The sequence below is a fragment of the Camelina sativa genome, chromosome 4 (genome assembly GCF_030686135.1).
Source record: "Camelina sativa cultivar CO46 ecotype springtype chromosome 4, ASM3068613v1".
Taxonomy (NCBI): Eukaryota; Viridiplantae; Streptophyta; class Magnoliopsida; order Brassicales; family Brassicaceae; genus Camelina; species Camelina sativa.
Window position 1 is genome coordinate 27,880,373 of NC_141883.1, and position 22,482 is coordinate 27,902,854.

A 22,482-nucleotide genomic window follows, 5' to 3' on the forward strand; every position below is an offset into this window, starting at 1 on the left:
ACTCACTATTAGATTAATTAGTTCCAAAACTCTTAAGACAAGTAGATACTGTACCGTAGATATATACATATATAGTTTTTTTTGGTAAAATATACATATATAGTTTCTCCTATAACTTACGTAGAATTGGGACTGAGGGAAGCAAATTTGGTAAAAAAAAATTCCGATTATGTAAACCTTTTAGCTATGGTATTTAACAAAAAAATAGAAATTTGTTTATATATATGGAAACTGGATGGTAGATAGAAAGAGTGAAACTACTAGGGTTTATAGGATCTTAATTCATGAAATAGTTAGTATAAACAGATTCTTCCTATGCATTAGTGCAAACCTAGTTTACAGACACAGCTTTGAAATATTTTTAAGTCTAAGCGATAGAAGAGTTGGTGACCCATGGGGCTAAAGAATTTAGGGTATAAGAGAAAGAGACTAAAGACTAATCGATCGGTTGGATAGTATAAATATAAAAATCTTATATATTAAAGTGTTTATTGAGACAAAACAAGCGAAAGGGAATATGTGTTGTGACATATTTGGATTTTTGTGCTCTTTCTTATGCTTATTTTTCTATGATTTTGACAGAATATCATGTTACGTACTGAGATGCGAATGTATGTGGAAACGAGCTTATAACGACGTTCCACAACAAGGAATTAATAAAAATTAAACTATTGAAGGTTATTAAAATCTTTCGTTATTTTGGACATCATACTCGTTATATTTTTTGGTTCGGAATTTAATTCTTAAATTACAAATTAGAATTCGTTTTTTATTTTCGGGTATTCGTAGACTTTTGTATTTTTGTCATCGAAATCCCTTTAATAAAAATAATCAACTAAGATCTATGAGACAATTATTCATCATTCTCTCTCTCCCTCTCTCGGAAATTGTGACAAAATATTCCGTCTTCATGTGATTTTATTTTGGATTGTGGTTACACTACAACATGCTCAATACTTCTTTTTTGATCTTTTTAACCAAGAGGTATCGGACTTTAGATCATCCGTAATTTTTTTCCTAACAAATGAGTTTGTCATTTTCCAGTAGTAAGATTCGAAGCCGAGATTTTAAAGCTTATAACGATCTCCTAGCTCTAGTATATCACTGATTCATTATAGTTGGGTTATATATATAGTATATATATATATATACTTTGGTCTTATTTATATATCCAAGTACTTCAAATAGATACATACATAGTATTTTTTTGATTGCCACGCACAACATTGTCATATTCGTTTTGCTATTTTTTCATATTTTCATTTCAAAGACTTATTAATACTAGTACCGAGAGTTCACATACTCTTTTTCAAATCCAAGCTTAACTTTAACGAGCTTTACCCACAAAACTTAATCATAACTTGGTATCTCATTTTACCCACAATGCAATGCTAATAGATATCTCAAAGCCTTAAATTAGAAATCAGGAAATGAATTATCTTTTGGTATGTGAAAAGCATTGTATATTATTGATTCATTCCCGGGAAAAAATTATCTAAATTTGTAATAATAATAGTGTATAGAATGATTTAACTAGGGTGTATACTGTGTATAGTAAGAATGCTTAGAAAATATATCAAGTACGAGAAAACTATATATGAAAATATTGCTCAAGCCTTTAGTATTTCCTTACATTTTTCACTTTGTTTTTTGTTTTTTTTTAAATGGATTTTTCATACAACTCATCAAAAAAAAAAGAACTAAAACCCAAAAATCTGTATAGCAGCTGGTACACTTTAAACACGCAAAAACCAAGGAAAGTTAAATCCAAGTAACACACATACACATACACCCATATGAAATGTTTCTATTTATATATATTTTTTCTTCCTTACCTTTGTTTTGGTAGGGATTCATCGGTCCATCAATCAATTTCCCTTTCGTGGATCTGTCCCTAGCCTAAGCTCAAGGTCTAAATCCTCAAAGCGATCACCCTTGTGTTTGATCTCCTCTTTTCTTGTAATAATATCACTCTTACAAGATAAACTTGAAATGAAAATCGATGGCTGCGATGGACTCTCATGCCTTCGTCTTCTCTTACATATATCACCCCTCTCGATCTCATCATCTCTGCCGTGAGCAGTAACCGGAAAACTCTGGTGGATGACCAGATTCATGCTCACCGAGAGATCAGTGCTATTTCCAAGACCAAGTTTTGCTTTGTGCTCGATTCTTGGCACATCACTCTCGATCTTTCTCTTCTTGTCTCCTTCCATAACCGGAATTTCATACAGATCACAACGCTTTTGCTCCACAAAGGTATTCGGGCAGGGCCATGGGGAAGAGGGTATTTTTTTGGAGTTCTTGGAAGGTACGAAAGAAGGAGAAGAGGAAGAAGTATTTTGTTTTTCAGGCAAACCAGAAGAAACCCTAGGAGTCAAATATGGTAAAGAAGAAGATGAAGAAAGGTCAATAACACAAGAGTGTTGAGTCTTAAAATAATTAGGTTTTGAGTTAAAAACCAAAGTATAGCAAGAGGTTTCACGAATATCATCGCTATCGTTATGAGATGGATACTCCGGAGGTGAAGAAGATTTGGAGAATAAGTATTGGTCTTCGGCTTGCTTAAGCCGTGCTCTGTCTCTTCGGTGAACGTTCATGTGGCCACCGAGGGCTTGAGCCGATCTAAACTCTCTCCGGCAGAAGCTACACGTGTAAGATCTCGGCGGCCACAAAGATCCGGCAGCATCGTCTTCCGCGAAAGCCAGCTCTTCCCATGATGATTCTTTGTTGCTTTTCTTGGGGATCCAGAAGTCATCAGGTTTCTCCATTGTAGATGATGGCCAATTGAGAAGTTGACGACAAGCCCTAGAGGAAAAAAAATAATTATTCCTTGTTTTCTTGGGTGGTTAGAGGAACCCTAGATGATTAATATTAGGTGGTGGATTACGGAAAAGATCAAGAATGGTGTCATGAAAATAATGGAGGTCAGGGTGTGATAAATATCAATTAAAACCAAAACGAGTGGAGTATTTTAAACGATCAAGGGGTTATATTTTATTATGTTAATTAATTGGACCGTAGGGATTTTATGAAGAAAAAAAGATGATACGAACTTTGGATTTTAGTAAAAGTTAGCTGACTGATCTAAAATCTTTTGTGTTTGCCTGTCCCAAGTGGCTACCCACAAGTGAACGTATACTAGTTTTTAATTTTTTTTTTTTTTTGTATCGTATTATTCTTGTGAATCTACAGTAGTTATATTATTGTAATGTAATCCGTTTATACACATTCTATACACACATACGTACGTACGTGTATATTATTTTCTTTGAGGTAGCTATATAGTGGATTAAATTAAAAAAAAATTGGTTAAATGTATAATATCATATTAAGACTTTAGTTGATCAAAAAATATGTTATGAAATAAAATATCTGATTAACAAACTAAATTATTAATATAACGAAATTAACTCTTTTATTTAGAAAATGATGATAATTCATCCCTGATTTATGTGATTTAGAACATGCAACACAAGAAAATTCATGGGGACTGAAAAAGTCATATGAATTTTCAATTGATGATCATATGAATTTTCATTCATCTTTTTGTGTCATTGTTCAACTGGAATGTCCTAATCTGACATATTAAATTTTTAATCTAGTAATATCTAGGTTTAGTGCCACTGCCATGTACATACATCAACAGTGATACCTGATTTAGCCCCAAAAAAAACGTAAGATTAAGAGCATAAGACCCAAAAGAACCAGCCTAGGTTTTGGGCTTCAACTATAACTATCTAAGGCCCATATAAAAAAAACAAAAGAGGGGATAAAAAACCTGACCTTGAGAGAGCAATCAACAAGTTCAATATTTTCTTGTTGAGTTTGAATTCCCCTTTTTTTTTTTTGTGTGTGTGTGTTTGAATAACTAAAAGGTTTTGAAGCTTGGCTTGTACATCCTATCTTTCTTACAAGAAACTCTTAATATACATAATTTCAGAAGGGAAAAAAAAACTAAACAACTCGTAAGAATTTACTACAAACTTCTTGAAATATGATGTTATTTGTGATAGACATGTTTCATCTTCATCTATATATACATTTTTGGAGACATTTAGCAAATAAATTTTGGAGTTGCAACCTATTTACAAGCATGCCATTAGCATTAATTATTAATTTATTTTTATTTAATTAATTAATATTAAGTTTTGATTTTTGGAAACAAGATTTCATATCCTAATAAAATTTCCAAAACAATAGAAACAACTCCCTTTAACATTAAGTATTAAAATTATAATTAATTTAATTAATATTAAGTTTCCAATTTTACAAAACAATAATTTCTCCATACAGACATTTCCTAAACAATCGACCTAATCAATAAATGACAATGTTTTTAAAACCGGACCGGAAAGTGAACCAGAAATCTTTCGGGTTGCTGGGTCAATTAGTCGGACCGGTTGAACCACGAGGTCAATTAGTTTATTAGTTTGTTTATATTTTATGAATATAAAATCTACTTTTCTATAAATATATGAACAAAACATACATAGTTAAGTAGTAGCGGTCGATATAACATTCCTACTTTTAGTACACGTAAGAATTCTATACTACTAACAAAATACTTTCTAATTTCTATACTAACTAATATATCTATATTTGTAAGTTTGTACATTTTAAAAAATACAAATTAAACATTAGTTATAGGTGAATATCTAGTTATTAATTAAGACCATAACACATTATCATATTAAAGTTCTTATGCGTATTTAATTACAATTTTCTTGTTAACATAAAAGTCTCTAAGTCAATCAAATTAAGTATATTACTATAGGATATAGTCACAGTCGTCACTTATACCAGGTAGCCCAAGAAGCAGATGAAGATAAACATTAAATCAAAACAATAGTCAATATATCGACGGATTAATCAATTCCTAAAAATGGCTAAATGCTTTTAATATGTTGACTATACCAAAATAGTCTAGTGGGCACAATTCCGTAACCCTTTCTTATTTTTATTTACCCCCAAAACGTCACCACTTAACAAATCTTTTGACATCATACGTTCTTTTCTATAATAATCCAAACATATCTTCCACTTTTGTAAATATATTATGATTTACTTCCAATTATTCAAAGATTTCATAGAATAATTCTTTTTTCGTAAAAATAAATTAAGTAACTACTCTAGTAGACTTTATCGATAAGAACATTTTTTAAAAGTCTACAAAAAAAGTTCCATATGTTTATATTCTAAAACTACAGCAAATCAACAAAAAGAAGATTTGCTAGTTTTTTACAATTACAACTCTCCAGCAGTCCAGCTGCATGCCATTATAAAAAAATTGGATGTGGATAAACTTGATTTTCATATAATTAAATAGGTGTTAATATATAGTTTTGTTGAAGATAAACCCATTGGACCAGCCATGGTTTTTATATTAGTTTGGATGTAGCTATCAGATTCTTCTTGTAGCCAGATTTCACATTCAAAGGTTGCTTCTCTTTTTAACCTTGCAAACTCATATAATGACGTGGGAAAACTTGTGGAAGCAGCAACAAATCATAATACGCCACGTTTGCAAATCTTGATCGCTCTATAAAAAACCAAACCTGCTCTGTTTTTCTTCGGTCTCGCAAAAGATAAATAAAGAAGAGAGAAATGGAGGGTCTGATCCCGTTGGTTTACAAAGCCGTCATGCAAATCCGTTACGGTGACGAGTCTTCGTCGCAGCAACTTTCTTCATCTTACTACGTTCGTCTTCCGGGTGATTCTGGTCGGTTCGGAAGATCTGATCTCGATGTATCGGGTCTTGGATCATCTTCTTCCAATACGGCGACGTCATCTTCGTCCAAGACCACCACCACTACGTTCGCTGTTTACAGGGGAGTCCAGTCACCTGTTTCTCGTCGGGTTGTCACGTGATATACATGCGCTTGTGTAAGGAACCTGAAGATGCATGCGTGTGAGGGTGGGGAAGGGTTCGTGATCTTTTGTTTTGTGTGTGTGTTTTAGAGTTAGGGTTGGAACGGTTTAATAAAATAAACCTGATGTAAATGTAATCATTCCGGTTTGGGAGATTGGGATCTCTAAGCGTGGGCTACTCAAAAGGGTATAGTCTTCGTGGCTTTTGATTTGTGTGTGTTCTTCTTCTAATTGTATAAAAAAAATATATTGAATATATTTAGTTTATCCGTCATTACTTTTGTGAAATATTTTGAACTTACGATGTTGTTTTCAATTTTAATAAATTGAAATTGTAGAAAGTGCATGTGTGGGGGTCAATTCTGTTTACATGTACAATAACAATACTTGAGAAGAGAAGACTAATCCAATTTTTAGTTTATGTTCTCATGGTATATTATAAGTTGTAAAAAAAAGAGGCTAATTAATTACGTTAAAATTGCCAAGTCTTGGCAATTTACATGCAAAAAATGACATGTAATAGCAAATTTGTAAGTAAATGGAAATCTATTATTTCTTTTTTTGCCCACTACATAATTTTTGTATCATGCATTTTTAATCAACTAACACAAAATCATACGGTACAAGATAAACATAACATGCGATTGCTAAACAACATAACACAATCGGAAAAACATGCTAATTTAGAAGAAGAAAAAACAAAGGCTAATGTTTATTAAGGACTTTGGAATTGACGGTATTATAATGACAGGCTCATAATACCAAAAAAAGAAACGCCTAATTTCTATGAATGTCATTGGCCATACGTTTTAAAGCAATTTTGAGGCAGAAACAAAAAGAGTTGTACTTGTCTCTGACTGAGTTGCGTCTTCTTCTTTTCTTTTGCATCTGGTCTCTCTCTCTCTCTCTCTCTCTCTCTCTCTCTCTCTCTCTCTCTCTTTTGTTCCTTCTGTTTCATATAATTTTTTTGAAAAGATGGCAGCTCCGATTCGATTCTTCGAGCTGAACACTGGTGCCAAGTTACCTTCCGTCGGTCTCGGAACCTACGCCATGGCTCCGGAATCCATCGAACATGCGATTAATGTATTATTATTTCAGATCGAGTTTTAAAACTTTATGTTTTTGATTATTCACTAATTACATTCCTCTCTCATTGTCAATTCTAGATTGGGTACAGGCATATCGACTGTGCATCTATTTACGGTAACGAGAAAGAGGTACAAATTTTTTTAACATTGACAATTTCTCTTAATTCTAAATTTTTTTAATTCTCTTGAACCATATAAAAAATTTGACTAGTAAACAGTGTAAGTTATAGCTTAGTTGGGGCTCATGGTGGTACTAGAATCATCACAATATCCTTAATACGTATTTGCACCATTGAATGAGTTAGGGAATATGCTCTGTTTTAGTCTGTTGTGTTAAAAATGTTCTGCTTTCTACCTGCTTTCGTTGTTCTCACGCTATGGTTTCATTTGTTAGATTGGTGGTGTATTGAAGAAGATGATAGATGATGGTTTCGTGAAGCGTGAGGAGTTATTTATTACTTCAAAGCTCTGGTTTGTGCAACTTTCCCCTTTGGGCAAGCTTTTTTAGTCTGCATATAGAAGCACATGTTTATGTTTTTTTTTTTTTTTTTTTTTGGTTTTGCAGGTGCAATGATCATTTGCCTGAAGATGTGCCTAAGGCACTTGACAAAACATTACAGGACTTACAGATTGACTATGTTGATCTTTATCTGGTACATATAACTAAGCTAATGAATCTTGGATTTGGATTTGTGTCGTTTCTTTCATTTTGATGTGTTGTTTTTTTTTTGTTTGCTTTTGTTGAAGATACATTGGCCAGTTAGCTTGAAGAAGGAATCGACTAAGCCAACACCTGAGATGCTCACTAAACCTGACATACCAAGTACATGGAAAGCTATGGAAGCTCTGTATGACTCTGGAAAAGCTAAGGCAATTGGTGTGAGCAATTTCTCGTCGAAGAAGCTCAAAGATCTTCTTGATGTGGCACGTGTAACCCCTGCTGTTAACCAAGTGGAATGTAACCCAGTTTGGCAGCAACATGGTCTTCATGAGCTCTGCAAATCCAAAGGAGTTCACTTATCTGTGAGTATACTTAAACATTCTGAATTTGCTATGATTTTTTTTTGTGAGTATGAGTAAAAGAAGCTGCCATCATCATTGGTTTTTGATTGATGATAGGGTTACTCTCCTTTGGGTTCCCAAACTAAAGGAGAAGTCAGGCTAAAGGTTCTTCAGAACCAGATTGTCTCCGAGGTTGCGGAGAAACTTGGAAGAAGCACTGCTCAAGTGGCTATCCGTTGGGGCCTACAAATGGGTCATAGTGTTCTACCAAAGAGCTCGAGCGAGGCTCGGCTCAAGGAGAACCTTGATGTTTTTGACTGGTCTATACCTGAAGATCTGTTTGTCAAGTTCTCTAACATTCCTCAGGCAAGTTATCACCTCTGTTTTTTCTGGATCAATCAAGTGACTTTCGGTTTGGTTTCTTGTGATCTTCCCTCCTCTTCTTGACTATCTTGTTTCTTCGATAGATCATCAAATCATGGTTCTTTTCTGACCCTAAAAATCTTGCAGGAAAAGCTAGTCCGAGCTGCTGAGTTTGCGCATGAGACATACGGCGTCTATAAGACCCTTGATGAGTTATGGGACGGTGAAATTTGAGATAACTTCCCTCCTCTTATCTATAAAACCAACAAGGACATTGAAAATAAATATGTAATGTTTTTGGAATCCTTCCATGAGGTTTTATATAATCCTTCCATGAGAAACACTAAACACATTAGGATTTCATGAGGTTTGACAAATGTTATTACTCTGCAGTCTTCAAACAATAAAATGATTTCAACATATGAGAGTTAAGTCGAGCCTAATATTATATCCTTAATTCTCGCGTAGAGAGTTTTCCACACACCGCAAAAGAAAAAAATCATGTAAATCTAAAATCTAAAACATGTTTGAACTTTGAATATGTCTATCAACCTTTAGTTGCACTCAAAACTATACTGTTGTATGGTCACGACTCACGATACTAGGGACTTGAATATTAATGTAATTTTTTCTTACAAAGAAAAAATTATAGAATTCACTTACTGAGCCTAATAATTTCAACAATAAAAATTATTCTCATCAAAATTACACTAATAATTTTGAAACTAAATCTATTTATTGAATTTTTACAAAGACATATCTTAGAAAGCTTTTCCATATTAAGGGAATTTACTAGGTCGGCAGTGTGAATGGTGAACTCAAATGAGCCGTCTATAGTGAATATTTTTGGTCGCTAGTGCGGTGGTGGACCAAAAAGACGCAGAGAAATCCAAGAGGAAATCTAAATGAACGAATTAAAAGTTACGTGCCACCGTCCACGTAAGGCTTTAATATCTGACGTGACATTGTGCCAATACACTTTTTAGGTTTTAACTTTTAATGAAAGGAAAAAGACAATTTCGTCGGCACGAGTCTCCCGCCGCTGTCGCTCTCACACACTTGTCAGTCAGTTGTCACTCCTTTATTTTTTCTTGAAATAGTGGGACGTTAAGAAAAGCTGAGTGCGTTTCACAGCAACAACACACTACCACATCTGATAATGGCGAATGCGATCAAATGCTTTGAGCTCAACACCGGCGATAAGATCCCCTCGGTGGGTCTCGGTACATGGCAGTCCTCTCCTGGCCTCGTTGGTGATGCAGTCGCCGCCGCTGTTAAGGTTTGCTTCCTATCTCTTTTAGATTCTCCACTGTCCAGCTTTATGAATCCATGCTTTTTTTTGTTTTCTTGTAAAAAAAAAATATAATCCAATCTTAACTCTAATTGCAGATTGGTTATCGTCATATTGATTGTGCTAAGCTGTACGACAACGAAAAAGAGGTACACACATATATTTCTATCTTTTTGGATCTTGAATTTATCTTACTATTATTCATTGATTCTAAAAGAAACGTGTTCTTCTTAATTGTGTTTGATGGCAAAGTGTTTATTTATACAATTTTTTCAATTTTGATTGATAATGCTGATGGAAAGAGTCTTTACTATGTCTATGCCTTCAATGATCTGCTTTTTGTTGTTACATTCTCAATCTCTTTGAGTTTTGTTGCTTTCCTCTGTTTCTCTTTCACAGATTGGGGCAGTTCTGAAAAAATTGTTTGAAGACAATGTAGTGAAACGTGAGGAGTTGTTCATCACCTCCAAGCTCTGGTATGATTTGATTTATCTTAATACATATTTCTGTAATTAAGTCATGTAACTAGCTTTAATCATTTTGCATTTTTACAAATTGTGTATCATCATAGGTGTAGTGATCATGACCCTCAAGATGTCCCAGAGGCATTAAACAAAACTCTGCAAGATCTACAGCTTGACTACGTTGATCTTTATCTTGTAAGCATCACTTCCTTGTAACATTTACATAATTTATATTATTGTTGAACAAGTGTGCAAACCTGTTTATACACTTCAAACAAAATCTACATAGCATTTCGGGGAAAGATTATTGCATAACATTTTGTTTGTGATTGTTGTTGAAGATTCACTGGCCTGTACGGGTAAAGAAAGGTTCCGTTGGACTTAAGATGGAGGACCTTTTGCCTGTAGATATTCCTAGCACATGGAAAGCGATGGAAGCACTCTATGATTCGGGCAAGGCACGAGCCATAGGTGTAAGCAATTTCTCCACCAAGAAACTCGCTGACCTCTTGGAGTTAGCTCGTGTTCCTCCTGCTGTTAACCAGGTAGAATGTCATCCTTCTTGGCGACAGACCAAGCTACGAGATTTCTGCAAATCCAAAGGTGTTCACCTCAGTGTAAGCATTCCTACTCATCATCTCACCAATTCATTTACTTTTTACCTTATACATTGATTAAATGAATATGTTTTTGCAGGCATACTCGCCGTTGGGTTCTCCAGGGACAACGTGGCTCAAGAGCGATGTTCTGAAGAACCCTATACTGAATATGGTCGCAGAAAAGCTCGGGAAATCTCCTGCGCAAGTAGCGCTTCGCTGGGGACTCCAAATGGGTCACAGTGTGCTTCCCAAGAGTACCAATGAAGGAAGAATCAGAGAGAACTTTGATATTTTTGACTGGTCAATACCGGATGACTTGTTCGTTAAGTTTTCTGAGATTGAACAGGTACGTACGTTCTTAACATTTCATTGCAATAAGTTAGTTGCTATGCTATTTCTCGGCTTGATTTCGAACTAAAAAATATATATTTGGATTAAAAATGCAGGCTAGGTTAGTGAATGGTTCCTTCCTTGTTCATGAGACACTGAGCCCTTATAAGTCTCTTGAAGAATTATGGGATGGCGAGATATGATGTTTAGCTGATCTGTTTGGTATGTTTGTTTTCTTTTCTCTGATGGAATTGTCAATTTCTTATGGATGTTGTCACTGATGTATCAAATTTGTTTCTATTGAATTTTTATTAAAAGAATCTTATTATACATTTTGTAATGTAATGTAGTTTTTACATTTGATGTTTGTATGTGGTTGTGAACATACGAACCAAACTCATGCATTCACATTACATTAGAGCTAAAGAAAAGACCAAACAAGTATTCAATCTCAGGATGAAATAGTTATCAAAATAATAAGGATTCAGTCGAATTTGATGATCAATGTGTCAATATGTTGTATTTTTGAGATGGCATATCCTAAATCTCACAACCAAAAAGAAAGAATATAAGAAAATTTTCAAAATTAGTAAGACCACCTCCCTTGGTCATATTATGGGTGTCTTTAGTAGTTACAACACTCCAAAAGATCATCTTGTATATTCACGAAACTAAAGACTTTGATTATTTTTTAGTTTTTCTTACAAAATCTGTTTCTAAAGAATCCGCTTACTAGAGAATCTTATCTTGATTCGGACCAAAAACGTGTCGCCATCAGAGAACAGAGGACAGCAAAGAGTTAACCTAAATAAACGAATAAGATACATGCGACCGTCCACGTAATGAGTGATATCTGACGTGACAATACTTATTAGAATTAAGGAAAGGAAAAAAGACAACCCGTCTTCTTCTCACACTTGTCACTCTTTTATTATCTTGAAATAGTTGGACGTTACCAAATGCTGACTGCGTTGAACCACATCTGAATCATGGCGAATGAGGTCAAATGCTTCGAGCTCAACACCGGCGCTAAGATCCCCTCGGTAGGTCTCGGTACATGGCAGGCCTCTCCTGGCCTCGTTGGTGATGCAGTGGCCGCCGCTGTTAAGGTTTGTCTTTTATGTATATAATTCGATTCTTATCTTCTTCACATCTCTTTTATGTAATTCAATTCTTATTTGCTTCCCATCTCTCTCTTTTTTTTTTCTTCATCATGATGATTCCATAACCCTGTTTCAATTTGTTTTCCTCATATTGAAGATGTTTAATGTTAATTCTAATTGCAGATTGGCTATCGTCATATTGATTGTGCTAAGCTGTATGGCAACGAAAAAGAGGTAGAACCACACTGAATAATTCTATCTTTTTGGATCTTGAATTGATCTTACACAGTTTAATTCTTGTTAATTGTCTTTGTTGTGTTTATGGACATAGTATTTATTTGATAGACAATAATACTGATGAAAAGAGTCTTTAATATGTGCATTTGCCTTGTTACATTATCAAATTCTTGAATCCATTTTGCTGCTTTCCTCTGTTTCTCTTTCACAGATTGGGGCAGTTCTGAAAAAATTGTTTGAAGACAATGTAGTGAAACGCGAGGAGCTGTTCATCACCTCCAAGCTCTGGTATATATTGATTGTCTAATACTTAAAACATATTTCTGTGAATACGTTAGCTTTAATCATCTTGCATTTACAAATTACAAATTGTGTATCATATTTCAAAGGTGTACTGATCATGACCCCGAAGATGTCCCAGAGGCATTGAACAAAACTCTGCAAGATCTACAGCTCGGCTACGTTGATCTTTATCTGGTAAACATCACTTCCTTGTAACAGTTACACAATGTTGTTGAACAAATGAGCAAACCTATGAACAAAATCTACATAGCATTATGGAGGGAAAGATTATTGCGTAACATTTTGTTTGTGATTGTTGTTGAAGATGCACTGGCCTGCACGGATGAAGAAAGGCTCTGTTGGAATTAAGGCTGAGAACTTTTTGCCTGTAGATATTCCTAGCACATGGAAAGCGATGGAAGCACTCTATGATTCGGGCAAGGCACGAGCCATAGGTGTAAGCAATTTCTCCACCAAGAAACTAGCTGATCTCTTGGAGTTAGCTCGTGTTCCTCCTGCTGTTAACCAGGTCGAATGTCATCCTTTTTGGCGACAGACTAAGCTACGAGAGTTCTGCAAATCCAAAGGTGTTCACCTCAGTGTAAGGCAGCACTACTCATCCTCACCAATCCATTTACTTTCTACCTTATACATTGGTTGAATGAATATATTTTCTTGGCAGGCATACTCACCGTTGGGTTCTCCGGGGACAACAGGGCTCAAGAGCGATGTTCTGAAGTACCCGTTACTGAATATGGTCGCAGAAAAGCTTGGAAAATCTCCTGCGCAAGTTGCGCTTCGCTGGGGACTCCAAATGGGTCACAGTGTGCTTCCCAAGAGTACCAATGAAGGAAGACTCACAGAGAATTTTGATGTTTTGGATTGGTCAATACCTGATGACTTGTTCAACAAGTTTTCTGAGGTTGAACAGGTACGTTCTTTAGATTTCATTCCATAAAGTTGGTTGCTATGCTATATCTCGGCTTGATGATCTCGGACTGAGAGTTTTTTATTTGGATTAAAAATGCAGGCTAGGTCAGTCATCGATGGCTCCTTGTTTGTTCATGAGACACTGAGCCCTTATAAGTCTATTGAAGAATTATGGGATGGCGAGATATGATGATGTTTAGCTGATCTTTTTGTTCTGTCAAATAATGGGAGGTTTCTCTCTGATGGACTTGTCAATTTCTTATGGATGTTGTCACTGATATATTAATTTACAATTACATTTGTTATTCTATTGAATTTTTATAACAAGATCGAATCTTATTATAAATTTTGTAATGTATTGTAGACTTGTAGTTATATCAAACCAGAAAATATGAGTTTGCATATGGTTGTGACTTGTGAACATACCAATCAAACTCCATGCATTCACATTTTATTAGAGCTAGCTATCTAACAAAAAAGACCAAACGAGTTAAAATAAAATATACAGTCAAAATTATAAGGATTCAGTCGGAATTGATATCAATGTGACAATAAGTTGTAGCTTTGAGATGGCATATTCTAAATATCATATCGAAAATATATAAGAAATTTTCAAGATTTGTAATCATAAAAAAAAAAAAAACATTCTTCTCTTTGTCTAACCAATTTTGAGATCGAACTTAAGCATATGTTTACAAAGAGAGTCTTCTAGAATTCTAAGATTTGAAAATATGTTTTTGTAGTCTAGGTCTTTTCGTATAGCATACTAACTTTGGTATATATGTTAAACAAAAATTTAGATCGATGAAAAAGAGAGCAATTTGCAGTCATGCGATAATGTGAGAAACGAGGTACATACATACACAGTCACATATGCATGTCAAAACAACGTCAAACTTAAAACACACCATAATCCATGAAACAAGTGAAAACATTCCATCAGAAGATAACCTCTTCTTCATTCAAGGTGCTACCTGTAATTGATGCAACGAGCAAATTGGTTGCTACTCCAGCAGTTACACCTAGTACAGCCTTGAAGCCATTAAGAACTCCACTTTTTTTCTTTTTAGGCGTACTTGAATCTGCTTTTGGGGAACCCGTGTTCATGTTTGAATGTTGATGTTGATGCTGATACTGATGACCACCATAAGGGTATGGTATAGCATAACCATAGGGGTTTCCGTGACCATAGTGGTGTGGCGACGATGGCTGTCCATGATGGTCGTGCAGGCTTCTTTGCCTCGTTACCGTTGCATGATCGAGAGATGAGGCATGCATTGGAACGTGTGTGCAAAGCGGGTGAGATTCAAAATTGCAATTCTTGCAAATGTAGAACATCCCTTGGATGTAAACTCGGCAAACATAGCACGAACGTTCGTTCATGTGCGTGGGACCGCTGTACAGGATAAGCTCATGATCAGGCCCGTGACATGAGTTTCTGAGGCTTAAAGGACACGTAGCGCAATATTCATGGAGATCGTAGTCGCATTCGTTGCACCGATAGGTCTTGCCCTCACCATACAGTTTGCAACCATTGCACGTGTATGTGCCAACACCGTTGACCTCGGTTAAGGGATGGATATGCGTGAAATGTCGAATCGTGTTTGACATCCCAGCTGCTTGATTTTTGGGAGTTGAAGGGAAGAGAGGTTGGTTAAGGGATGCCAAATGGTATTTTTGATCTTTGGTGCAATAGCTTCTACATTATTGATACAAAAATTAGTAATTTAGTTGACTTTGGTAGAGTTGACTGATCATTGAGAAGAAAATGTCACTAGTGTTATAAATTTTTCTGTGTCAAATTGTTGATATAATATGTGAATATTAAGTTGAAATGTTCGGTTACACGACTGGTTTTCAATTCGGACGTGTCTTCAAGTTTTCAACCATTACGATATTGTCAAATGTTTATGTACTAGATTAAGAGCATGAGTTGAAATTCATTTTATTTATATTGTAATTTTTATATAAAATATAATTTATATGATTGTTTTTAAAAGTTTTTTTGATAAAATATTATGTAATAAAATCATATGCTAAATATAATGACTTGAAAAAGACACATATTTTGTAAGTTTTATATTGTTAATGATTCTAGATAAATATTTGTGCTATAACACTGGTTAAATTTTATTTTATACAAAATTTTGTGTATTTTATATTTTAAAATATAATTTTAATATGTTGTATTAGGTTATATATGTGAAGTTATTTCAACAATGTATATTCTACATCATGACTTGAATGTCATTATAAGACATAATTTTGTAAATTTGAATTTAAATATTCAAATTTTGACTCGTTTACTTAATAATTTTTTTAATTCAATAGATATTATTTCTAAAGAACAATATTAGTAAAGCTTGAATATTTTATAGATTGAACAATTTATATTTGTTTTTAAAAATTCAACTTATGGTATATCCGAAAATAAAACTATTTTTTTAATTATAATAAATAATATGATAGTTTATTTGTTTCACAAAATAGACTTATATATAAAAATGAGAGGTGAAGTATAATGATAATTAACAAATTAATATGTTAAATTAGATATCAAAAGATTTTATTTGATGAATAATTTAATAAAAGAAATTAATATGGTAAGTTAGATGATATGATTCTTTAGAATATTCTTTTTAAGATTTTTGGTATAACCTATTAGTAACCAATTAATCTATCATTAATGTATAACCTATTTGTAACCAACTTATTAAAATTATATAGTCTACAAAACAATGTTGTGTACTTTTGTTTTATTATATAGGAGATGTATATATTAATACATGTCTAAACTGAGCCAGTCTCGGTATATATATATATATATATATATATATATATTTAAATCGTTTTTTCTTGAAAAAAAAAAGTAAAATAGCTTCATTAGCAATTTAGCATAAGGCCATAAAATCTTCAGTTATGCAATTACGTTATTAATTGTTTTCTGTTTTTTTTTTTTTCATTATTGATATGACATATAACATCAATAAAATTGTATTTATTTTAGTAAAGGAACGCAATAATTCTTGGTTTATAAACTTATAAGTGGAAAAAAAAATTAAAAAACTTGGTTATGAAAATGATAAAGGCCTAAAAAAAGGCCCAAATTGATATATCTGTATGGTCTTCTCCACACTTGACGTTAACCCTTAACAGTTAACAGAGACCAGTCTCATCAGACTCTCAGTGTTGATTTCAGGTGATACATCTCTGTAGCTCAGATCATGGCGGACGAAATCAGATACTTTGAGCTCAACACTGGAGCGAAGATTCCATCAATCGGTCTCGGAACGTGGCAGGCCGATCCTGGTCTCGTCGGAAACGCTGTCGAAGCTGCTGTTAAGGTTCGTCTTTTGATTTTGTAATTTGTGACTAATGATTGTATTAGCTAAATCACTAAAGATTCTTCTTCTTGATGCAGATCGGTTATCGCCATATTGATTGTGCTCAAATCTATGGCAACGAAAAAGAGGTAAATCCAAAAAACTCATCTTATATCTCCATTGTGATTATGGTTCTGTTTCTTTGTATAAGTTTTGAAAGTCATAGGAGATGTAAGCTGCATCGGTTTATGAAAAAGTGTCTGTCTTTTGTTCGATTTGATACTTTGTGTGAGGAAAGCTTTGATTTTTTATTCTTATGGGACTTGGAGCAAAACAAAAGTTGTGTTCTTTCTTATGGATTGTGTATCTCAATGAGTTTGCTTAACACTGCTCATCTTTGGTTTGCCTCATTTGGGAATTCCCCGGTTCATCCTGTAGATTGGGTTAGTCCTGAAGAAATTGTTTGATGATGGAGTTGTTAAGCGTGAAGAAATGTTCATCACATCCAAACTCTGGTATTCTCCATCACTATGCTTTGAATACCTTATAGGTTATTTATTTTTCTTTTGTAATCAGTTCTCAAGTCTATGTAGATACTAACCTGGTTACCTTTTCGTATGAAAGGTGTACTTGTCATGATCCTCAAGAGGTGCCCGAGGCACTGAAGAGAGCTCTACAGGATCTGCAGCTTGACTATGTCGATCTGTATCTGGTAAGCAATATATTAGAAAACCTTGTTTTGTTTGTCTATGTGCTTTTCTTTCAACATAACTTGCAGCAATCCATTTTGGTACTTCACTTGCATATAGATGTAGTTTTTATCTACCATGTATATATCACTCATTTTTTTTAAAGTCTTAAGGCTTAGTGTGAGATATTGTTCAAACATTTGTGTGGAACCATTTCGATTTACTAACAGTTTTTTTGTGGTCCGTTTGAAGATTCACTGGCCTGTTAGCCTCAAGAAAGGTTCTACTGGCTTTAAACCAGAGAACATATTGCCAACTGATATTCCTAGCACATGGAAAGCAATGGAATCACTCTTTGATACGGGTAAGGCCAGAGCTGTTGGTGTCAGCAATTTCTCCTCAAAGAAACTCGCAGATCTCTTGGAGGTGGCTCGCGTACCTCCTGCTGTTAACCAGGTGGAGTGTCATCCTTCATGGCAACAAAACGTGCTCAGGGATTTCTGCAAATCTAAAGGCGTTCACCTCTCAGTATGTAGAACAAACATATTCATATCCTTTTTATAAAAGTGAGAAAATGTCTTCGAAATTAACAGTTTAGTTGATGTTTTTGTAGGGTTACTCTCCGTTGGGTTCTCCAGGGACAACGTGGCTCAAGAGCGATGTTTTGAAGAACCCTATTCTTGGTGGTGTTGCTGAGAAGCTCGGCAAGACTCCTGCACAAGTTGCACTTCGCTGGGGCCTCCAAATGGGTCAAAGTGTTCTTCCGAAAAGCACACATGAAGACAGGATTAAACAGAACTTCGATGTTTTCAATTGGTCCATACCTGATGACATGTTATCCAAGTTTTCTGAGATTGAACAGGTAAGTTATTTTCCGCACATTGTAGTCCAAATAAGTCAAAGGGATTATTTCTGTTGCTCACATGTTTGTGGTTATCGAATATTGAAGTCTGTGTTGTTTCAATGTTGCAGGGTAGGTTGGTGAGAGGCATGTCATTTGTTCATGAGACGAGTCCTTGTAAGAGTCTTGAAGAACTCTGGGACGGGGAGATATGAGACTTAAGCTGATTTGGTCACTGTATGTGCCAAATCATTCCACGATTTGTCATAGATCAGTTTTTAGTAATGCTACTAGTTTTCAATAATTGGTTCTGCTACGTTTTCAATGTTTTCCTCGGAAGCTGCATCGCATTACCCCAATTATATTCGATATGGAAACCATGTTACGAGACTGTAATATGTTGTGTACTATTGAAGATGGTAAACACACAGTAGATTTATCGAATTGAAAGCGAAAGACGTTCCAGACCTTAATGGTGCATAACGTTACAGACTGCCATCTCAAAAGTAAAACCACTAATGGCTTTGGTACTGGCTATGAAGTGATGATACTTCAAGATGCGAAGCATTCTTTTTCTTTCGTATGTCCGCTTCCGTGGGTGTTGCAGCCATGGCATATGAAGTCACCAACTGTAACCACAATTAATGGATGGCTACGGGTGCAATGTTGGATTACTTTTTGTTCTGGCTTCAACGGAGACATCTCGTTGTCTTTTTTTTTTTTTTTTTTTTTTTTTTTTTTTGTAATAGTTAGATTTGCGAAAATGGGTGGTGGTCAGGAGCGGATGTACTTTTTGTTTGTAATGCATTAGAAAAGAAAATTAACTGTGAGACTTTCAATGGAAAACAAACAAAAAAAAGTCACGACATGAGACTTTCAATGGAAAACCCAAACAGGGCATTAGAAACAACTCCCATTGTTAGCTTCGATGCAACAGTAAACATTCTCCACCCCTTACTCGGACCCGGCTTTTGACCTGGCCCAGCCGCTGGTGGTACTTGTCCCGGATTCATATTGAACCCGTTCATGTAGTTGAAATTATTGTAATTATTATATGGATGATGATGATTAAAATAAGGTTGTTGACCCATCGGTGGTCCATACGCATACGGATAACCAAAATGCGGTTGTTGCCACGGCACCGACGACGATGGTTGTCCTCCCTCTGGCTTAAGCCCTCTGCTCTTAGTACTCGATGCTTCGGTCTGGTCAGAAGGTGACGTGTTGCACACGGCTAAGATACATTCCATATGAATATCGAATCTACATAGCTCACACCTATACCTCCAAGATTGGCACCGGCCATGACAAACCATACACTGGCTAGCTCCCGCCTGACGAAACTCCACGTGATGGGGAGGGTGAAGCACGTGCCTGACGTGCTGAGGCAGCTGCGTGCAGAGCGGATGCACGTCAAACTCACATAACTTGCATCTGTAGAACAATCCTTCCACAGACTCGTCGCAGATGTCGCACACACGGTCATTTTGGCGCGTGGACTGTTGTTTCCGAACAACGAGGTTGAGCGCATGCTGAGGATGAATGAAGGTTGGGAAGGTAAGGGGACATGTGGCGCAATATTCATGGAGATCGTAATTGCATGGTTCGCATCTATAGGTCGTACCTGAGCCGTAGGTTTTGCAGCCGTCGCAGATGAAGTCACCGATACTGTTAAACTCCGTCAATGGATGAATGTGCGTGAAATGCTGAGTGGTTCGCTGTTTTTGTGTTCTTGGAGCCATCTTTACCGTTTTTTGGGTTCAGCAAGAACAATAGTTGTGTTTGGTGTTGGAATATATTGAAATTTCGTCGAACTATTAAAATGAGAGTTGTATATGTTTACTAGTGTGACAGAGTGGCACACCTTTATTAGTTGACTTTCGACGAGTTGACGGACCAAAGAGGTGGAAAAGTCTCTATTCTTATTATGCTTATTGTTCATTTAGAATCACACAAAGATAGGTTGGTTAAAAGAACAACACAATAACGTATATGCTGAGTGCTATGTACTAATCTTTAAAAGTGCTATTGTTACATATTTTCCTATACTGGCAAACGATTTAATCTAAATCTAAAAACACTAATCACGAAAAACAGCAGATTTTGGTCAAAGCGATAAAGAGAACAATTATTCTTTATAACTTTTTTTATAACCAGTTTAGACGACTGACAATAGACAACATGTCACAACACTACAAAAAAAAAATAGACAACATGTCACAAACATGTCAATATACAACATGTCACAAACATGTCACGCATGATAATGCTTCGATTGAAGTTTGGCTAATAGGGTTTAATAATGGCAACATGGTTTGATATACAATGCATACAGTGTGATATGTAGGTCTTAAATGGTAACTAGTTTTTAAGTGGATTTTGGTTTTTGATTTTTTGAAAATCTATTTTTTATCATTCAAGATTTTTTTTAAAAATAGATTCTTTAAAAACTAGATTCATCCGAAAATTCAAAAACCAAAATCTAAAAACTAAAAAACAATGAAAAATCTATTGCCATTCACAGCCGTAATAATATACCATACCACGATTTTCCATCTTAATTGCTTGGAAGAACTATAGAAACTGATTCGTCAACCTGATCATACAACCATTTTAAACTAGTTTAAACTTTAGACTGACGATATAACAGACAACCATTTTACAAACATGTCAAGAATGATAATGCTTTTATTAAGTTTTGCTAGTATGGTTTATATATGAAAATAAAATTTTCTTTCAATTATCTAAAATTTTGGCATGTAAAAAATGATAATATATGGTTTCAGTAACTTGGTGAGCTTGGTTTCAGAACCAAAAATAAATTTGCATCGCATATTCTATCATGTGTGTAGCCTAGGGTTGTAAATCTTTATCAGTAATTCAGTACTAAAAAAAAGTAAAAGAAAAAAATTGAATTGTTTACGAAAAAAAAAAGAAAGAGGAAAAATAAAAACCAATCAGAACTTCTCTCTATTAATAGGAAATTAGGAACCACTTGATGGAGTCTTGCCCTGTGATATTTACTTCTTCAATTTGTGACTTAGTCTCATCGTTAAGTAATTAATATACCATGTATGCATAAATTAGGTGAAGCAATAATTTGCACCGTTCGATGTGTTCCAATTTGGCTTAAAAACATTCATCCAAAGTTCCAAACTATGTTTATATATATAGCACTGTTGGTAGGATAATATTATACATTACCATAGTATATATAATATTGGTCACATACATACCGCTAATTAGGAAAACCAAACGATCTTCACAAGAACTACAAATAATATACTTAAAAATAATCAACAAATAAAATATAGACTACTAAAATTCAAAATGCTTCACAAAACTAACAATTTTCACATGAAATAAATTCTATGAATTTTTCCTAACATGAACTTTTCTAAATGATATTAAACACCAAAGGTCAGCAACCTCCTCCACCTCCTCCTCCACCTCCTCCTCCGCCGCCTCCACCTCCATCCCCACCCCCGCCGCCGCCGCCAAAACCTCCACCACCTCCGTCACCACCAAAGCCGCCTCCGCCTCCGCCCCAGCCGCCTCCACCTCCATCCCCTCCGCCACCACCACTCCAAAAGGACCAAAACCCTCCATGACCCCCGCCACTTCCATCACCGCCAACGCCACCTCCGTTTACTCCAGCACCCATTTCCACATCTCCGCCGCCATCCTCACCTCCTCCTCCTCCTCCGCCGTCATGACCACCCCCACCTTTGCCTCCGGCTCCAGCCAAGGCCACAAGAAATACGAAAACACCAAAACAAGAAGAAATAGCAATTATAATTACTATCCATGTCTCCATTTTATGCAAAATATATATCGTTACAATTAGTTATCCCTCGATTGTGTATATATATAGTTGGTTGCCGAGGTTTGCCTGCAGACAAAATAACGTGTCAAGTTAGTATAATCGTAGACTTTGATTTATTCATATGTTTCTATATTCAACGTTCAAAGTTTTTCATGCATTACGGGTAAAACTTATCTATTATATTTATATGTTCCTATATTCAAGAGTTTTCATTACGGCCGGGAGAAAAACTTGAAAAGAAGT

At 35.2% G+C, this 22,482-nt stretch overlaps 7 protein-coding genes and 1 pseudogene across 8 annotated transcripts; 5 read left to right on the forward strand and 3 right to left on the reverse strand.

Moving 5' to 3' along the window:
- Positions 1 to 1,581: 1,581 nt before the first annotated feature.
- LOC104782204 (zinc finger protein 10 pseudogene) lies at positions 1,582 to 3,939 on the reverse strand (annotated as a pseudogene). Its single transcript, XR_015597231.1, has one exon. The product of XR_015597231.1 is annotated as a zinc finger protein 10 pseudogene (transcript).
- Positions 3,940 to 5,562: 1,623 nt separating this feature from the next.
- On the forward strand, positions 5,563 to 6,083 carry LOC109132591 (uncharacterized). The gene has a single exon (XM_019244327.2). It carries the CDS (start codon positions 5,608 to 5,610, stop codon positions 5,869 to 5,871), a length of 264 nt encoding a protein of 87 aa, XP_019099872.1. The 5' UTR covers positions 5,563 to 5,607; the 3' UTR covers positions 5,872 to 6,083.
- A 392-nt stretch (positions 6,084 to 6,475) lies between these two features.
- On the forward strand, positions 6,476 to 8,744 carry LOC104782205 (aldo-keto reductase family 4 member C8). The gene is made up of 7 exons (XM_087510950.1): positions 6,476 to 6,954; positions 7,038 to 7,088; positions 7,354 to 7,430; positions 7,525 to 7,612; positions 7,707 to 7,982; positions 8,079 to 8,327; positions 8,472 to 8,744. The coding sequence occupies exons 1-7, from the start codon at positions 6,847 to 6,849 to the stop codon at positions 8,556 to 8,558; spliced, it is 936 nt and encodes a 311-aa protein (XP_087367076.1). The 5' UTR covers positions 6,476 to 6,846; the 3' UTR covers positions 8,559 to 8,744.
- Positions 8,745 to 9,273: 529 nt separating this feature from the next.
- LOC104785711 (NADPH-dependent aldo-keto reductase, chloroplastic) lies at positions 9,274 to 11,366 on the forward strand. Its single transcript, XM_010510976.3, has 7 exons — positions 9,274 to 9,603; positions 9,714 to 9,764; positions 10,015 to 10,091; positions 10,187 to 10,274; positions 10,421 to 10,696; positions 10,776 to 11,024; positions 11,125 to 11,366. Exons 1-7 carry the CDS (start codon positions 9,484 to 9,486, stop codon positions 11,209 to 11,211), a joined length of 948 nt encoding a protein of 315 aa, XP_010509278.2. The 5' UTR covers positions 9,274 to 9,483; the 3' UTR covers positions 11,212 to 11,366.
- Positions 11,367 to 11,841: 475 nt separating this feature from the next.
- On the forward strand, positions 11,842 to 13,906 carry LOC104782207 (NADPH-dependent aldo-keto reductase, chloroplastic-like). The gene is made up of 7 exons (XM_087510949.1): positions 11,842 to 12,117; positions 12,295 to 12,345; positions 12,560 to 12,636; positions 12,738 to 12,825; positions 12,956 to 13,231; positions 13,313 to 13,561; positions 13,661 to 13,906. The coding sequence occupies exons 1-7, from the start codon at positions 11,998 to 12,000 to the stop codon at positions 13,748 to 13,750; spliced, it is 951 nt and encodes a 316-aa protein (XP_087367075.1). The 5' UTR covers positions 11,842 to 11,997; the 3' UTR covers positions 13,751 to 13,906.
- A 577-nt stretch (positions 13,907 to 14,483) lies between these two features.
- On the reverse strand, positions 14,484 to 15,184 carry LOC104784245 (uncharacterized). The gene has a single exon (XM_010509299.2). It carries the CDS (start codon positions 15,169 to 15,171, stop codon positions 14,500 to 14,502), a length of 672 nt encoding a protein of 223 aa, XP_010507601.1. The 5' UTR covers positions 15,172 to 15,184; the 3' UTR covers positions 14,484 to 14,499.
- A 1,445-nt stretch (positions 15,185 to 16,629) lies between these two features.
- Positions 16,630 to 18,880, forward strand: LOC104782206 (aldo-keto reductase family 4 member C10-like). Its single transcript, XM_010507072.3, has 7 exons — positions 16,630 to 16,904; positions 16,982 to 17,032; positions 17,322 to 17,398; positions 17,508 to 17,595; positions 17,825 to 18,100; positions 18,186 to 18,434; positions 18,545 to 18,880. The coding sequence occupies exons 1-7, from the start codon at positions 16,785 to 16,787 to the stop codon at positions 18,626 to 18,628; spliced, it is 945 nt and encodes a 314-aa protein (XP_010505374.1). The 5' UTR covers positions 16,630 to 16,784; the 3' UTR covers positions 18,629 to 18,880.
- A 320-nt stretch (positions 18,881 to 19,200) lies between these two features.
- On the reverse strand, positions 19,201 to 20,187 carry LOC104782210 (protein VACUOLELESS GAMETOPHYTES-like). Its single transcript, XM_010507075.3, has one exon. It carries the CDS (start codon positions 20,153 to 20,155, stop codon positions 19,274 to 19,276), a length of 882 nt encoding a protein of 293 aa, XP_010505377.1. The 5' UTR covers positions 20,156 to 20,187; the 3' UTR covers positions 19,201 to 19,273.
- Positions 20,188 to 22,482: the final 2,295 nt, after the last annotated feature.

Coding starts and splice junctions, on each gene's coding strand:
- LOC109132591 (XM_019244327.2), top strand. CDS start 5,608: ATGGAGGGTCTGATCCCGTTGGTTTACAAAGCCGTCATGCAAATCCGT.
- LOC104782205 (XM_087510950.1), top strand. CDS start 6,847: ATGGCAGCTCCGATTCGATTCTTCGAGCTGAACACTGGTGCCAAGTTA. Junction 6,955..7,037: donor CCATCGAACATGCGATTAAT/GTATTATTATTT, acceptor TGTCAATTCTAG/ATTGGGTACAGGCATATCGA. Junction 7,983..8,078: donor CCAAAGGAGTTCACTTATCT/GTGAGTATACTT, acceptor GATTGATGATAG/GGTTACTCTCCTTTGGGTTC.
- LOC104785711 (XM_010510976.3), top strand. CDS start 9,484: ATGGCGAATGCGATCAAATGCTTTGAGCTCAACACCGGCGATAAGATC. Junction 9,765..10,014: donor TGTACGACAACGAAAAAGAG/GTACACACATAT, acceptor TCTCTTTCACAG/ATTGGGGCAGTTCTGAAAAA. Junction 11,025..11,124: donor AGTTTTCTGAGATTGAACAG/GTACGTACGTTC, acceptor TTAAAAATGCAG/GCTAGGTTAGTGAATGGTTC.
- LOC104782206 (XM_010507072.3), top strand. CDS start 16,785: ATGGCGGACGAAATCAGATACTTTGAGCTCAACACTGGAGCGAAGATT. Junction 16,905..16,981: donor CTGTCGAAGCTGCTGTTAAG/GTTCGTCTTTTG, acceptor TTCTTGATGCAG/ATCGGTTATCGCCATATTGA. Junction 18,435..18,544: donor AGTTTTCTGAGATTGAACAG/GTAAGTTATTTT, acceptor TCAATGTTGCAG/GGTAGGTTGGTGAGAGGCAT.
- LOC104782210 (XM_010507075.3), bottom strand. CDS start 20,155: ATGGCTCCAAGAACACAAAAACAGCGAACCACTCAGCATTTCACGCAC.
- LOC104784245 (XM_010509299.2), bottom strand. CDS start 15,171: ATGTCAAACACGATTCGACATTTCACGCATATCCATCCCTTAACCGAG.
- LOC104782207 (XM_087510949.1), top strand. CDS start 11,998: ATGGCGAATGAGGTCAAATGCTTCGAGCTCAACACCGGCGCTAAGATC. Junction 12,118..12,294: donor CAGTGGCCGCCGCTGTTAAG/GTTTGTCTTTTA, acceptor TTCTAATTGCAG/ATTGGCTATCGTCATATTGA. Junction 12,346..12,559: donor TGTATGGCAACGAAAAAGAG/GTAGAACCACAC, acceptor TCTCTTTCACAG/ATTGGGGCAGTTCTGAAAAA.